We start from the raw sequence: 18,023 nt of genomic DNA, 5'->3' as shown, positions 1-18,023 counted from the left end.
TGAGTTAAATATTTCCATAACTAAGCACAGTCCCCGATTAGTACAAACAGCATAGAAATAGTCCACTGAGTCCGCATGCACAAATCACCAGGTATTGCGCTATTTTCAAAGGTCAGTCCAGTCCGGCATTCGGACTCGTGGAGCATCGCCTGATCCAGTTGAGCCCCCAGGCTGCTGCAGGGCTCTAGCTGTCCCCTCCGTCCAGTGAACAGTCGTCACTCTTCTCACTCAGCCAACATCAGCCTTTGTACCCTGAGGGTGTGTGGAAGATAAGATCCTGTTTCGTTCTCTTACCGTACTTTGATCCCACGTCCGCCGTCGTCAGCTCCCTCCCTCCATCCTCCTCTGTGGTTCTCTAGTCCTTGGGAGGGGGGGGGGGGGGGAGGCAAGCAAGAGCCAGCATGGCAGCTTTCCTCTACAGGCTACTGCCCGCCGTTCCTGCCTTTCCTGCCACGCGGTCCGCCACATTTCACGGCAGTGTCCTTGCTGTACCATAGCTTGTGGGGTATTGTTTCAACTACACCCTTTGACAAAAATGTCTTGTTTCTCATTTAGCCTATTGATCATGTGCAATTTGGTCAGTTGTGTTGCCATTGTCATCCTTTTCCGCAAAATCGCTTTGTGTTCTGCCTCCGACTCAAAGCACCTTCGCATTAGTGCATCTCGTCTTTGTCTATTGCTTTCACTTCTCCTTCAAGATCTTTGTATTTTACATTCTAACCTTGTATTGTGCCCCGTCATATGTCTTCACTGTTTTTCAATCCTTTTCTCTGCTTCATGATATATCATTAATGATTACAATTTCAATCAGAAGTTGTCTTTACTAACAAAACTCAGCAGGCATGGTAGCATTTGTGGAGAGTCATTTTATTTCTAGTCGATTAGTTTCTGTTGCAATTTCATCAATCAGAAACATCAAATGTTTCCACAACTGCTGTTAGATCTACTGAGCTTTTATAATATGTAGAACACAAAATGCTAGAGTAACTCAGCAGGTCAGGCGACATCTCTGAAGGACATGGATAGGTGACGTTTTGGGTCTAGTCCCCTCTTCATCTTTTTGCTACTATTTCAGATTTCCAACATTTGCAGTATTTTACTTATGGATTTTGTCTTTGATTTCACTGCTCTCTTTTATCTTAATCTCTCTTTTTATCTATCTTTAATCTCTCTTGCCTTTTTATATCAGAATAGTACTTTATTTGCCAAGTATGCTTTACAACATACGAGGAATTTCATTCGACCTCCTCCAACCTCATCTATTGCATCCGCTGCTCTAGGTGTCAGCTGCTCTGCATCGATGAGACCAAGCGTTGGCCTGGCGATCGCTTCGCCCAACACCTCCGGTTCGCAATAACCAACCTGATCTCCTGGTGGCTCAGCACTTCAACTCCCCCTCCCATTCCGAATCCGATCTTTCTGTCCTGGACCTCTTCCATGGCCAGAGTGAGACCCATCGTAAATTGGAGGAGCAGCACCTCATATTTCCCTTGGGCAGTTTACACCCCAATTCTCCAATTTCAGATAGTCCCTGCTTTCTCCTCCCTTTCCCAGCTCTCCCTCAGCCTACTGTCTCCGCCTCTTCCTTCTTCCTCCCCCACCCTCACATCAGTCTGAAGAAGGGTTTCGACCCGAAATGTTGCCTATTTCCTTCGCTCCATAGATGCTGCCTCACCCGCTGAGTTTCCCCAGCATTTTTGCCTAATTTCATTTTCCAAGTCAGTCATACGAATAAAAAGCAACAGATCGCCCAAAACACATTTTAACATGAACATCCACCACAGTGACTCCTACACATTCCTCACTATGATGGAAGGCGTAATAAATTTCAAGTCTCTTCTATTTGCTCTCCCGCAGTCGGGTTCCTTGAGCCCTCCATTGATGGGACAATCCTGACTCCCGTAGCTGGCAGCCTTTGGGCCCTCCGCATCGAGGCGATCAGCTCCTGCATCGTGGGTATGGCAGCTCCCCGCGCTGGACGATCAGACCCCGGGTCCGGGCTGGTCGAACCTTCCGCGACTTTGGAGCTCCCGACTCGGCCTCTCCCGAGTATGAGCTCTTGATGTTAGGCCCGCAGGCCGAGGTTGGAGCGATCCCAGGCAAGGGATCAACTCCGGTGTTAAGTCCGTGCCCCGCGGTGGGGCGCACGACAGTCCGAGGAGGTCTCCAGCTCCATCGATGGAAGGCCGCAGAGTGCCTGGAGAATGAGATGCGAAAATCAATCGCATCTCAGGCAATGTAAGAAGCTTAAAAAAATGTTTTTCCCCCTATCCCCTCCCCCTCCCCCCACATGACAAACCGGAGAACATTACAACAAACTGTTAACAAACACTAAAAAAATTAAAAAAGATGAAAAAACGAACAGGCTGCCGGTGGCGCTGCCATTCGTACGGCGCCCCAGTCTCTATTACCAGTCACTGATGATGGCTTCAGTGGCTGGCTGATGCCCCTACCACACATTCATGTTACCTGTCAAAATTTTACTTCTGTCTTTAAATATTCCAGAAAAAATTGACTCTGTCCAACCTGTTGGAGTCACTTACCTGTGTATTCCTCTCACCTCACGCCAATCTAATGCTTGCCCACAATTCCTTCAGCTTCCCTGCAATCAAGTTCCGCCTGCCTGCCACGGTGCTGAAGGAGCCTGCGTAAAAGTTAGAAGTTCTGATATTTGTTTTGTATGTGCTCGTTTGGGTGACTGCAGCCACTGAAATAGTTGGCCCTATCTTCTACCTTCAGTAGCTTCCCTCCTGGCTCCGCAAGTCTGCAATTATCTATCTGGTCATTTACAGAAAATCACATTGGATAGCTTCATCCTGCACCATTTCCTTCAAGGATCGATGTTTGATCCCCACCAAGTCATGTAAATGATATTCCTTGATCATATGATCCCCAAACAATGTTTTGAAAGTGATGCTGTTATCTCCAGACTTAGCTGTTCTGAAGATTGGTTAATCTACTTCTTTGCAACCTTCATTAACCTAGGCTTATCCAATGCTCTGCTGCATGGTTTCTTAACTCTGTCAGCGCCTGTGCTGGTTGGTCTGGCTGGCAGTGCCTTGATTTTAACATTTCAATACTTGTTTTCAAATATCTCTGATTCATAGTCAGTACAGCACAGAAACAGGTCATTCAGCCCATAATGTCAGTGCTGAACACGATGCCAAGGTAAATGAATCTCCTCTGCCTGGATTTAATCCATTCCCTGTATATTCATGTGCCCACCTAAAAGCGTCTTAAACATCCCTATGGTATCAGCTTCCACCACCACCTCTGGCAGCATGTTTCAGATACCTACCACTCTGTGTGTTGGCCTTCTTCTTTAGTTATGCTGTATTTAGAGTGGTGTGCTGTTTTGTCCCTGTGCTTATCTAGCTGTGGAATTTCCTACAACTTTTTTAGATACCCAGTTTTAAATAGTTCGACAAAGGGTCTTTGACGAACATTATCTCCATATCGCTTTGCATATATGCCTTCTGACCTACTGAGTTTCCAGCATTTTCTGTTTTGGATTTCCAGTGACTACAGTTTTAAAAATATTAATTCAGTGAAAAGTGGCTTCCCTTTGGTTATTCTGCATCTAAGCTCAGCAATACTGTTTGCAATTCATCATTTTTTTTCTCATCTTGTGTAAGATGCTTCTAAAAGCTTCCTTCTTTTGGTTTCCTGTCCTAATAGTTGTTTTTGTAGCTCTGGCAATTTTTGTTTCATAATGCCCCTCTATTTTTGAATGTTTTCCCACACTGAAGAACCTTTTTAAACTTGTCATGGGAGAATTTCAAAAAAATGTTGCATGATTCTGATTTCCTGGGATCTGACCCAGTTATAAAACTTTCCACAGGGACTTTTTTTTTAATAATATGTACAATTAATTAATTATGCTATAGACTTTTAAGATGTCATACTGCAATTCAGTTTTTATTTTGAAACAACATCAGTATTTTGAAAATATGTAACTGGTCTTAACTACGCTGTGCAGGGGATGATGAAGTTTGGTCTGAAAGTATAAAACTTACCCATTCAGAAGTTGGGTCAACTTTCCAAATAATCTGAGATCTTGGTTGAGTTTGTATTTTGTACTCCATTTTCTTGGAAATATAATGCAATGGTGCAGATTAATTTAGGCTGAAGTGTCTTGAAATTTAGTCGGGTTGCATCACAAGTTGTTTTGAAAATAGCTCTGCCCAAGGCTGAAGGAAATTGCAGAACATTGTGGATAGAGCCCAGTCCACCCCACACACCAGACTCCCCATCATTGACTACATCTACACTTCATGCTGCCTCGGGAAAGTAGCCAACATAATCAAAGATCCTTCCCTCCTTGGTGATTTCTACCTCTCCCTGTTCCAGTCGGGCAGAAGGTAAAGAAGCTTGAAAGTACGCACCACCAGACTCAAGAACAGCTTCTTCACTCCGTCACTGAGCTTCTGAATGGTCCTTCTAAAAGCTTGGGTACTGTCCAATTCACCTTTACCTCATTATATACATTGGAATTTGCCTATATTCTGCACTCTGTATCCTTCCCTTTGCTCTACCCTTCGTTTATTTTCGAGATACAGCTTGAATCAGGCTCTTCGACCCACCAAGTCCACACCAACTAACGATCACCCACACGTTAATTCTATTCCTCACACACACACACACACACACACACGCGCGCACACACACACACACACACAGCGGGTCGAATCTAAGCTGTCAATGAAGACAGCAAATTTTATTTTTTTAACTGTCTTTGAAATGAAAAGTTAATGTTAAGAATTAGTGATGTCAAGTGAGAAATAATTCAATTCAATTCAATGAAAAACAATGGAAAAAACCTGGCAGGCTGGGGGGGGGGGGGGGGGGGGGGGGGGGGGCAGTTGGGCAGGTTGGGCCAGGTGGAGGGGCGGCAGGGGAGGGGAGATTGGTGGGAATGGGCATTGTGACTTCAGCAGCTGGCAAGCGGTGATTTGTTTTTTTGAAGTGAGTTTTGTGAACAATTGTATTCAAAATCTGGGGAAATAATTGAGCAAATTTAGAGAGAAGTGGATTTCTGAAATCATAAGTTACATTCCTACCGAAATATGTAAATATCTTTGCGTTTTTGCATCTGGTTTTCGAGGAGATGCGTTTCAGGCAAAATTATGCTCGATCGATTGATTGATAGATAGATATGGATGGATATGGATATGGATATATAATTTCTGCTACATTTTTCCAGTCCAAATGGAAAGAAAAGGGGGACACCTGTCTCTTAATATTCCAATCGGTTCAACAGTGCAATGCAAAATCACTGTATAATGATGGCTTTGCTGTTGAATCTAACACCATGCAACTTTAACAAAATTTAATTTCTTCTGTAATTTAGTTTTTTTACTAAATGGAGAAGCAACTACTATTTCAGATCAGTGACTGTTCCTCATTAACCTGGTGATGATGAAAAATGCTGAGCAAATTCGATGAAAGGAGAAAGGAGAAATTCTATGAAAGAAGAAACACAGTTGTACACATTTTGACAATGTGTCTTCAACCAAAATCGTTGTGTTTCTCTTTTCGCAAATGCTTCATACCATGAAATGTTAACATGGTTTATTTTGTTGATCAAAAAAATCAATTTAGTAAATGCATGAAAGTCACTTCTTGCTAAATACTACTACTTGGAAATTCAAAAAAAAGGCAAATATATTTTACTGGCAACATTTCACTATTCAACAAATTTGCTTTATTCATTGTTGACTGTGATATTCTTCCTCTTAAAAGCTTTTTAGAACAAAATGTTAAATTGCTGTAATTGTTTGATTCTGCTTTGGAAATAATTGGTTATGGATCTATTGCTTTTAAAGTAACATTATTTGTTGCTTACTGTTAAAATCTATTACTGATAGATTTCAGGTGTTTCCAAAAGATCCTTTTTCTACTTTCTTTGTATTCATTTATATTTATTTGATATATATTTCACAAGATGAAGTAATAATTTTGATTTCATGAAGTTGTACTTGCAATGTAGATTACCTGAACAGCCAATATCCAACTCCAAATCAGCCCCATATTGTTGAGTCTAAATGCACTCATAAATGTTCAAGAGCAGTTGGGAACGAACAATAAATGCCAGTCATTGTAGACCCTGAAAAAACAGGAAATGAAAATCCAAGATTATCTGTAGTGATTGACAGCTTCAACTGAGGGATATTTTATTGACCATGATCTGAATACTGAAATGAATGTAGTGATTATTGACTCGTAAATGGCTAAGTGTGCAGGAAGGATCTGCTAATGCTGGTTTATACTGAAGATAGATACAAAATATTGGAGTAACTCAATGGGTCAGGCCACATGTCTGAAAAAAAGAAATAGGTGAGGCTTCGGGTCAGAACCCTTCTTCAGATTCTTCTCCAGAGATGCTGCCTGACCCGCTGAGTTACTCCAGCATTTTGTATCTATCGTAAATGGTTCAGTTGTTACCAGAACGTAAATCCTGATAAAATGATTATCAGGGAAGTTTTATTACTGAAGCTTGGTCTTAATATTAAAATTTATTTTATTTATCTGCAAATATATTTAAATGTGAACATTCTAAATCACGTTTTGACTTCTTTAATTTATAGAATAATGGATTTGTTCACATACATACACCTACAATAACATCAAATGATTGCGAAGGTGCTGGAGAGCTCTTCCAAGTTGAAGTAAGTACTGCACTGAACTAGCTGTTAAGTAGTCTAGATTGATACTGAAATTGTGTGCATGGTTTTGTTTCAGAATTTTTAATAGTGGAGAAACCCAGCAAAGATGAGTTAATTTAATGAATGAGAATTGTATATGTACCACTCGTACATTATATCTCTTCCAAAATTACTTGGATGTTCGTTGTCTGACAAGTGTGGAACGATATTAAAGTGGGGTTGAATAATGAATACCACAATATGGATTAGATGTTAAATTATGCAATATTATTAGCATGGAAAAATATTATTTTCCACTTTGTCATTTTCATGTCTGAATCCTGCTGGGTACATGTTAATAGGATCAGTTTTGTTCTAATAGATTACTAAGTAACCTGATTACCTAGGTGGCACTTTCTTTACCATGCATACCTATTTCTTTCTACTTGTAGTGCTGTAAATCATTTTGGGAAATACAAGTGTAAAGTCCATTACATGAAAAAATCAGCAGGTAAATTGTTATGGGATATTACATGAAAGTAATGGTTCTTTCTCGCACTTTTTCATCTGTAAAGCTATAAGGTGGCACAAACATCCTATATGGGAATGAGCATGCATCATTATCACCTTGGGGAGATGAAGGAATAGGTACACCACAGCTATATTAAGCTCTGGCTAAAGCCTACTTTGAGAATTGTATTCGGTTCAATCTTTAAATTGTTATTTGAAGGCAATGAGGAACACAAACTGAATATGCACACTTGACAATAGTTACTTTTGGGGCCTCAATAGAAAATGGTGTCAATCACAGAATTAATTAATAGTTGTGGATGTAGCGCAGATCATCAAACAGTTGTGATGTAGCCCAGACCATCGTGCAAACCAACCTCCTTTCTATTGATTCCATCAACATTTCACACGACCACACCAAGGCCACCAGCATAATCAAGGACCAGTCTTTACTTGGGTCAATCCCTATTCTCCCCTCACCCATGAGGCAGGATGTACAGAAGTTTGAAAATGCATACCAGATTCAGGAACAGTTTCTCTCCAGCTGTTATCAGGCAACTAAACGGTTCTCTCATCAGCAAGAGTGCGGTCCTGACCTCCCATCTACCTCATTGGAGACATTTGAACTATCTTGAACAAAATGTTGTACCCATTATCCTTTTTCTGTACAGTGGACAGCTGGTTTGTAATCGTGTATAGTTTATTTCTTTGACTGGATAGCACGCAACGAAAAGCTTTTCACTGTACCTCGGTACACGTGACAATAATAAAGTAAAATAATTAACTGTTTTTCTACTTTAGTTCCATGTGTAAATAGAAATAAATTAATGTAGGAAAATATGCACCACAGAAGCAGTGCAGTAAACTATTTGTATTGATTTGTATTTCCTGAGAGGTGGGAGCAACCTTATGGATGTTTTATAAGAAACATCTATTGTGCAGCTTTTTAGCACCATTTTAATAGTAACAGGGCAGCCACATTGTTCTTTTTTTGAATTTTGGCTGATTGTAATTTTTTTCTGAAATTTATTTTGACATCTTACTTTTCCTGCTAAGTATGCTGCTTCCATACATTAATGTTCTTCCAGTTAAGAAGACAGGAAATTTGCATAATGAACAGTAGGACAGTTGTCATCTGAAAAGAAACAATGGGTTAATACTTTGGGTAAAATAAAACTCATTACAAATGATTTGTGAGTGTTAAGTCTCATTTTGTACTTAGAATGTATCGATACATTGCGTGATTATAGTGCAGATGGAAGCATCAACTCATTAATGTCTGTGCTTGCTGTCACCAAATAAGTCAAAAGTAATTATTGTTTGATTGTACAATTACAGTTGTTTAATGATACCTTGTATTCATTTAATTAAAGATGGGGCCATTGGAGTGAAACATTTCAAGGGGGTGGGGGGGGGGGGGGGGGGTCGGTGTTGTAATTATGCTCATAAAGCTAACCCCCACCCCCCCTTAGTCTAGTTCAGTAAAACACTGAGTCGTCAAGCACTGAACCACTAAACTTTTTGAACGAACAACGAATCCCCTATACGATACCTAAACCACCGTGGTTTCTATCCTTGTCACTGCCTGGCCAAGCCCTTCAGCCTCGTGCAAGCAGACACTTCCAAAAGGTCACGCAGTCCCAAGCGCCCCACAGAAGATCTACAGCGATCCTAGCGGGCAAAGATCAGAGCAGAGCAAGATAGGCCACTCCTGCAAAATACAATGGGCTGACGTGTAGTACACTACCGAGGGGATCCTGGGCATTTTTCACCGCCCATTATAGTAACCGGAGCCTACCTGACCCGACCCGACTCGCAGTGTGATCGATGTTGCGGGGCAACAGTTTGTGTGTGTGATATAGGGTCAGATTCATAATTCTGTCAGTTCATACTTCTTGTCAAGAATAAAATTTGACTCTGGTAATTGTCTTTTTTAATGTTTTTTTAATAATTTATTTTTAAATGGCTCACAAGCAGTGTTTGAGTTGATTTTGTAGTAACCGGAACCTACCCGACTCGCAGGGTAATTGACGTTGCGGGGGAAGTTTTTGTGTGTGATATAGGGTTAGATTCATAATTCTGTTAATACTTGTTAAAGAATAAAATGTTTATAAACACACATACATGAATGTGATATAAATGTATATAATCATATAACACACACAATTATATTTCTTCTGATCCAATGATGAACTTTATTTCAGACTAGACAAGGGACATTAAATAAGAAACATTGTAAACCTCCCCGCAACTTCACACACACTAAGCCTTATCCCACCCCTCAACTCTCAAGGGGCGCCCAACTCATTAATAGGCCATTCTCACGGGGCGACGACGCAAGAGTTAACCAGAGTTGAACATCGTGGGAACCTCGTGCTATAACTGTATGGCATTCGTGGACCACCGTGGCGCTAACGGCAGGTACTCGTGTAACTTGGTGACTCGGGAGAAAATTCAAGCAAGCTTGAATTTCTCCAAGAGTGACTTGTACACTTGTGGTTGAACATTGCCACATTATATGGACGTAGTGGCCAGTGCGATATCCGTAATAACTCTTGCGTTTACCGTAACTCCTGCAAACGGTGAACCCGGAAGCTGGACAGAGGGGACAGAAGGTGAGTAAAAATTGTCTTCTGTGGGATTGAATTTAAAAAATAAAGATTTGCATCCGCATATGGACATCAACTTATTCATGACTTAGGTTAAGAAAATAACGATAATCTTTAAAAGGGACTTTACTGAAAGGTCCCGCATTTTTATGGTCCGTGAGAAATCTTTCACATGTACTTCTTTGAAAGATACAGCTCGGAGTCCTCTCCGACTAGCGATCGATGCCTTTCCGAAGCAGGGTCCGGAACGCTACCAATCAATGTTCTCCAGAGACCCGTGCAAGGAGTGAACTGCATATGCTGGTTTAAACCGAAGACAGACACAAAAAGCTGGAGTAACTCAGCGAGTCAAGCAGCATCTCTGGAGAAAAATAGGTGATGTTTCGGGACGAGACAGATCTTCAGACTCAATTTCGATTAGGATGTCTGAAGAAGGGTTCCGATTTGAATCGCCACCTATTCTCCAGAGATGCTGCCTGACCCGCTGACTTACTCCAGCTTTTTATGTTTTTCTTCCCAGATCTGACTTACCTGCTGAGTTACACCAACATGTTGTGTCCTTTTGTGCGTATTAACCAGCATCTGCAGTTCCTTTAGACATTACCTAACTTCAGATTTTAGAGATATTGTGCGGAAACAGGCCCTTCAGCCCACCGAGTCCGCGCCGACCACCTATTCTTATACACTCCAGGGACAATTTTACAATGTTACCGAAGCCGATTAACTTACAAACCTATAATCTCTGGAGTGTGAGAGGAAACCGGTGCACTCGGAGAAAACCCACGCGGTCACAGGAGAACATACAAACTCCATACAGACTGCACCCATGGTCAGGATCGAACCCCGGTCTCTGGGGCTGTGAGGCAGCAACCCTACCACTGTGCCGCATGTAGTCAGATTTAATAAATTGCTGGTGTTGCTTCCAAAGACAGAGGCATTGATAATATTAGATCAGAATTGCATCTTTCCGCTAATAGAGTCAACTATTAGTCAATTAATAATAGAATCAATTATTGTTGGTGACATTTCACTTACGAATATCAGACTATTTTCGCAGAGGTAAGGGCCAATTAGGCCTAGCAAAAGGTATGAACACTTTTAAACATTTTTTTTCTGACTATTTTGTCAAATGCAAATACAGGGAGAATGATCAAAGTGCTCACATGGCTCACTCTCTTAGAAGTGTTCTGAGTTTAAATGTTCCGTGTATTCCTTCTTAAAGTATAAATTTTTGTGTGGCCAGGGGTGCGATTGAGAACAGCTGGGAAAGGGCGGAGGGGGCGTGACGAATAACAGCGTTTCCCTGGCCATACTATGGCCCATTCCCCAACCGTAACATTAATCAAGCTCTGTCTAACTTCGCCTTCACACCATCCCCCTAGTGACATGGGTTAGTCATCGCTGGGCGGGCTGTGGGCCGAATGGCCTGCCAACGGGAGCCAGAGACTGACACTGAGATCCATTGAGCAACAATTGGCCTATCGGGAAGGAACTGCGGATGCTGGTTTTTGGAGGAGGAAGGAACTGCGGATGCTGGTTTTTACCGAAGATAGACACAAACGCCACCTGTTCATTTTTTCCAGATATGTTGCCTGACCCATTGAGTTACTCCAACATTTTGTGTCTGTGTTCACTATGAACATTGAAGTATTTAATTTTAGATAACTTACACTCTCTCTCTCTCTCCCCCGCCAGAAATGCCGAGTACCGTGGGAACTCTTTATCTACCCCCCCGTTATATCGTGTGATATCGTGCTAGACCACGACCACTTCACTCTGGTTACATCTTGCGTCAAGTCGCCCCGTGAGAATGGCCTATTACAATGAGTCCAAATACACTGTTTCTATAGAAGCTTATGGAAAGTAGTCGGCTAACTGAATAATGCAAAATTTACCCTGGCAGTACAAACAATCCAGCCAGGGTTTCACACTTCAGCCAATCATCAAACAGCAGTATAACTGTCCTGCAACAATATTAACATTATTTACAATCCGTTTGCAGCTATTCAATCAAGACAATGCACCCACAACACCTTAGAGTTTCTCTGCAGAATCCTCATACATTTTATCAATTGGTAGGACATCTGGACCTCACCTTATCTGATGTATTGATCTGGGACATAGACTTCCTGGCACCAGTTTGCAGCTTGTGGCATCTTACCGAAAAAGGCTAACGCCTTGTAGACGCATAAATCCTTTACTATATTTTAGCTCTGTTTTGCCAGGAATTACAGTGGTTGCAGTATATGGAGGAGTAGAATAGAAGACCAGGGTAGTCAAGTTGAGAGGTGTTAGATTCCAACAGAAGGGAAGACCAATGTCATGACGTGAAAGTAGACTGAACTGTCACTGGCAATAAAAGGGAATTGAAAGTTTATCTCTGGGTCAGCCAGGATGCTGAGGTTAAAAAGAGTCTGGCGCAAATTGAGGCAGTGGCAGGTGATAAGATGGAAGTGGTGGTTTGGATATTAAGTTGATGACAGAAAGTTAAGATGTTAGGATATGGGTTATTTGTATTCAGCTGAAGGAAATTATGGCAGGTCCAAGTATAGACGTAGAAGTAGAGAGAGGTGGTAAAGAGAAAAGATATTTACTGTGAGAGAAATTATAAGAATAATTTTATAACAAACAAATAATATTGAAGTGAATATGATTTAAATACTGTGAAAAATGAGATTAATGCAAATTAAATGTTAAATGCAGCATAAATTGTTTGTTTTATTACAGCCTGCAAGCAAAACTGCTGAAAAGTGTCATTCCCATTTTTTTGATGTTCCTTCCTTCTTAACCGTTTCTGGGCAACTGCATTTGGAAGTAATGACAGGGTAAATAGCATTTTAACAATTCACTTGAGTATTTGTTTTGCATTCTGAGTTGAATTTCGACAAACATTGTCACATTTTTTACAAGTGTAAAATTGATGTTATGTAAAAGCAAACTGCACAAATAAGTGACGTGAAAGCGCTGGCAGCTTAGAGGAAAAATAGGTCAGATTAACCCATCATGCAGAGGAACAAATCAGATGTCAGAATATATGTGCTTTTGGTATCATTATCTTTGATTAATTGATCCATATCATAAGAATGGGCAGCACAATAGTGCAGCTTCGAGAACAGTTGCTCAGAGTGCCAGTCTGATATGATTATTAAGGGTTTGGACACGCTAGAGGCAGGAAACATGTTCCCGTAGCCCCTGGTTCTGTATTCCCTGGGTGAGTCCAGAACCAGGGTCTACAGTTTAAGAATAAGGGGCAAGCCGTCTAGAACAGAGATGAAGAAAAACATTTTCACACAGAGGGTTGTGAATGTGGATTTCTCTGCCTCTGAAGGCAGTGGAGGCCAATTTTCTGGATGCTTTCAAGAGAGAGTTAGATGGAGCTCTTAAAGATGGCGGAGTCAGGGGATATGGCGAGAAGGCAGGAATGGGGTACTGATTGTGGGTGATTAGCCGTGATCATATTGAATGGCGGTGCTGGTTCGAGGGGCCGAATACTCCTGCACCTATTGTCTATTATCTATTGACCTTGGGTGATGTCTAGGTGGAGGTTGCACTTTCTCCCTGTGACCAAGTGGGTGTCATCCCAATGCTTCAGATTCCTCCCAGGGACAAGTAGATTGGTAGATTAACTATCCCTTGTACATAGGTGGGTGATAGGGGTTGCCGATGAGAAGATGGGAAGAATAAAAAATGTGGTATTAATGTAGCATTACTATAAATGGGTCATTGATGGTCAGTGCAGACTCAGTGAGCTAAAAGGCTTGTTTCTGTATTATAAGATTTGGGCTTTCAATTATTCTAATTTCACAAGATCCAATAAACATCTATTAAAAGCATTCCTCCTTCAATTATGTCCTATAGTTATTGCAGTTTTCTTCCATTTGTACAATGCTGATGGCAATATGCAAGGAATTTTAATTTCAAGTGTATAAAAACTTAGACTGAGATCATCCATTCACACCCTTGATATTCTAATTTGCTTTACAAACAGGGAAAATATTTTTGGCATGTTCTCAAGATTATAATGTGGGGAATGTGGCAACTGCTATTCGTATTTACTGTACTGCAACTTAATCCAAATCCTTTCCTTGAGGATAATCAATAATTCATGAGAAACAATAAACAGTTGTGTTTTAATAATTTAAAATGTATCACCTAGAGGTTCTTCTGGAAGACTTGAGATCTGTAGCCATTTGGTTCTGCAAAATCAACTTGATCTATCTCTAAATATGTCCATTGCCAAAGATAGACACAAAAAGCTGTAGTAACTCAGTAGGTAAGACGGTGTCTCTGGAGAAAAGGAATAGGTGACGTTTCGGGTCAAAACCCTTTTTCAGACTCTGTCAGGGGAAGGGAAAATTAGATGTGTAGACAGTGATATAGAGAGGACTGAACAAATGAATGAAAGATATGCAAAAAAGTGATAATGATAAAGGAAATAGGCCATTGGTCACTGTGGGCTAGGTGAAAACGAGTTACAGACATTGATTCTTAACAAGGTGACTTAAACTAGTACAGTGACTTAGGTGGAGGAGGGACTGCGAGTTAGGGGATGTAAGGGTTACTTTGTCATTTGGTTATGTCCATTGCCAGTATGAAGGAGGGTCTGCACCCAAAATGTTGCCTATCCATTCCCTTCACTGATGCAGCCTGACCTGAGTTACTACAGGTCTTTGCCTTCTGTTCCAACTGTGTAAAAATAATTATTGGCTGCCATTCTTAAGATCAGGTGATTACAGTGATTCAACATTAGTTAAGACCAAAGTTGGACCCTTGAAGACTGAAAAAGGTGAATTTATTATGGGGAACAAGGAAATGGCAGATGAGTTGAACAGGTACTTTGGATCCGTCTTTACTAAGGAGGACACAATCTCCCTGATGTGCCAGTGGCCAGGTGATCTGGGGTGACGGAGGAACTGAAGGAAATCCACATTAGGCAGGAAATGGTGTTGGGTAGACTGATGGGACCGAAGGCTTATGTCCCCAGGGCCTGATGGTCTGCATCCCAGGGTACTTAAGGAAGTGGCTCTAGAAATTGTGAACGCATTGGTGATAATTTTCCAATGTTCTATTGATTCAGGATAAGTTCCTGTGGATTGGAGGGTAGCTAATGTTATCCCACTTTTTAAGAAAGCCGGGAGAGAGAAAACAGGGAATTATAGACCAGTTAGCCTGACATCTGTGGTGAGGAAGATGCTGGAGTCAATCATAAAAGATTAAATAACAGCACATTTGGATAGCAGTAAAAGGATCGGTCCGAGTCAGCATGGCTTTACAAAGGGGAAGTCATGCTTGACTAATCATCTGGAATTTTTTGAGGCTGTTACTAGGATAATGGACAAGGGAGAGCCAGTGGATGTAGTGTACCTGGACTTGCAGAAAGCATTTGATAAGGTCCCACATTGGAGATTAGTGTGCAAAATTAGGGCACAAGGTATTGGGGGTAGAGTGCTGACATGGATAGAAAATTGCTTGGCAGACAGGAAACAAAGAGTAGGGATTAACGGGCCCCTTTCAGAATGGCAGGCAGTGACGAGTGGGGTACCGCAAGGCTCGGTGCTGGGACTGCAGCTATTTACAATATACATCAATGATTTAGATGAAGGGATTCAAAGTAACATTAGCAAATTTGCAGATGGCACAAAGCTGGGTGGCAGTGTGAACTGTGAGGAGGATGCTATGAGAATGCAGGGTGACTGGACAGGTTGGGTGAGAGGGCAGATGCATGGCAGGTGCAGTTTAATGTGAATAAATGTGAGGTTATCCACTTTGGTAGCAAAAACAGGAAGGCAGATTATTATCTAAATGGTGTCAAGTTGGGAAAAGGGGAAATACAACGGGATCTGGGGGTCCTTGTTCATCAGTCAATGAAAGTAAGCATGCAGGTACAGCAGGCAGCGCAGGAAAACGAATGGCATTTTGGCCTTCATAACAAGAGGAGTTGAGTATAGGAACCCAAAGAGGTCCTTCTGCAGTTGTATAGGGCCCTAGTGAGACCACACCTGGGGTATTGTGTGCAGTTTTGGACCCCTCATTTGAGGAAGGACATAATTGCTATTGAGGGAGTGCAACGTAGGTTTACAAGGTTAATTCCCGGGATGTTGGGACTGTCATATGCTGAGAGAATAGAGCGGCTGGGCTTGTAAACTCTGGAGTTTAGAAGGATGAGAGGAGATCTTATTGAAACGTATAAGATTATTAAGGGTTTGGACACTAGAGGCAGGAAACATGTTCCAGATGTTGGGGGAGTCCAGAACCTGGGGCCACTGTTTAAGAATAAGGGGTAATTCATTTACAACATAGATGAGGAAACACTTTTTCACACAGAGAGATGTGTGTCTGTGGAATTCTCTGCCTTGGAGGGCGGTGGAGGCCGGTTCTCTGGATACTTTCAAGAGAGAGCTAGATTGGGCTCTTAAAGATAGCGGAGTCAGGGGATATGGGGAGAAGGCAGGAACGGGGTACTGATTGGGAATGATCAGCCATGATCACATTGAATGGCGGTGCTGGCTTGAAGGGCTGAATGGCCTACTCCTGTACCTATTGTCTATAACAGTTGTTTTAAATGAAAGCAAACACTAGAGAGTAGAAATAAACTGTTTTCAATTATTGTTTAGGGGAGTGGTAGGAATGGTTTTAGTTACAAGATTAAATGCCATAAGAGTTTTTGACATAAAGCTGGAAAAAAACATTCGTACAGTAAGGGCTGTCATTCGGGGAATGCTATTAATGATCATGTGAGCTATTGATCATAGGTTAGCAAGATGATGGAAGGTAATCTAGCAATAAGGTTACAAAAAGTAGGATGATAGAAGGTTAGAATTCGGAAATCTATTTCTGCAAATTTGGCGTTTGCAGTAGTTCTGACAGCTGACTGGAAAGTACTCTGGAAGTGTGTAGTCCTCTTGGATTCCTCCTCTGTATTATAGAAATTAACAACTCGGAAGGAAGCCATCTGGCCAATGATAGCAAAAAAGACTTGGGTTGTTGTCACTTCCCAGTGCTTGTAACTATGAATGCATTCCTATTTTCTTAGAACTTTGTATACAAATAATATTTACAAAATTACAGTAGGCTGATTCAGAAAACTATTCAAATAACACCTAAAACTCGTTATTCAAACTACCTGTAAATTAAGTAGTTGATTCAGACAATTAATAAAGGTGTGTTCAGAATCCACATTTATGCAAAATTTGGTGTTAGGTAAAAAGCAAAAGGCTGGAGGAACTCAGCGGGTTCGGTAGCATCTGAGGATGGAATGAACAGACCACGTTTCGGGTTGGAACCCTTTGACAGACTTGGGGGGGAGGGAGGGGGGAAAAGGCCTGGCAGATGATAGATGCACATAGGTGAGTAGGGGTTTAATTGGCAGATGGGTGGAGTAAATTACAAAGGCTAGGAGTAAAAAGAGATAAAGGGATATCAGATTAGAAAATTGGGGGATTCAGTGGAAGAATGGCACCTCGTATTCGGATTTGGTTTCTTGGTCCTCCAAAATATTCCAAAGGGAATTTAATGGTATTATATGGACATTGGATTATCCTTTTTCAATTAATTTCTCCCTCTCTTTCCCCTATCCCCCCCCCCCCCCCCGTGCACACATTTTTCTCACCATCTCCCACCACTATAGTTATTATTCTCTATTCTCTGCACTCATCTTCCATTTCAGCTCCTTTCAGCCTTTGTCACTTACTCTACCCATCTGCCAAATAATTGTCTCACCTGTATCCACCTATTAACAATGGTATAAACGTTGAATTCTTAAACTTTAGGTAACCAAACAAAACTCAACCCTTCTTCCTCCTCCACATTCTTCCCTCCCATCCGCCCCCCACCCTTGACAATCAGTGTGAAGAAGAGTCCCGACCCAAAACTTTACCTATCCATGTTCTCCAGATTTACTGCCTGGCTCGTTCAGTTACTTCAACACTCTGGTCTTTTTTAAAAAAACCGGCATCTGCAGTTTGTGGTGTTTAATCTTTTGCCTGTTACATGCCAGGTTTTGCCCCAATCCTACCTCTCTTATTCAGGTTTCTCCCCACTGTTCTATCGGCCTGAAAAAAGCCCTGACCCAAAATGTCGCCTGTCCATTCTCTCGACTGGTGCTGCGTGACCAGCACTTTGTTTATTGCCTAAAATTCCAGCATGCAGTTTCTATGCTGTAATTTAAAAAAAATCTTCAGTGCAATTGTAAAACATTATGGGATTGGGATGCTGGAATTGACTTTGGGTGTTGTGCTTAGACGAGCTGAATATTGGCCTC

At 41.5% G+C, this 18,023-nt stretch overlaps 1 protein-coding gene across 1 annotated transcript in view; it reads left to right on the top strand.

Annotated features, from left to right (window-relative positions):
- Positions 1-18,023, top strand: part of nars2 (asparaginyl-tRNA synthetase 2, mitochondrial) — a 60,904-nt gene that overhangs the window by 17,508 nt on the left and 25,373 nt on the right. Inside the window, exons 5-6 of the mRNA XM_055637185.1 lie at positions 6,588-6,668; positions 12,491-12,588. Of these exons, the coding sequence (XP_055493160.1) occupies positions 6,588-6,668; positions 12,491-12,588 (179 nt within the window). The remainder of the gene's footprint in view (positions 1-6,587; positions 6,669-12,490; positions 12,589-18,023) is intronic.

This window comes from Leucoraja erinacea, chromosome 6, assembly GCF_028641065.1.
Source record: "Leucoraja erinacea ecotype New England chromosome 6, Leri_hhj_1, whole genome shotgun sequence".
Classification (NCBI taxonomy): Eukaryota; Metazoa; Chordata; class Chondrichthyes; order Rajiformes; family Rajidae; genus Leucoraja; species Leucoraja erinaceus.
The sequence above is the reverse complement of the archived record's forward strand: the minus strand, read 5'-3'. Positions and strand labels throughout refer to the sequence as shown.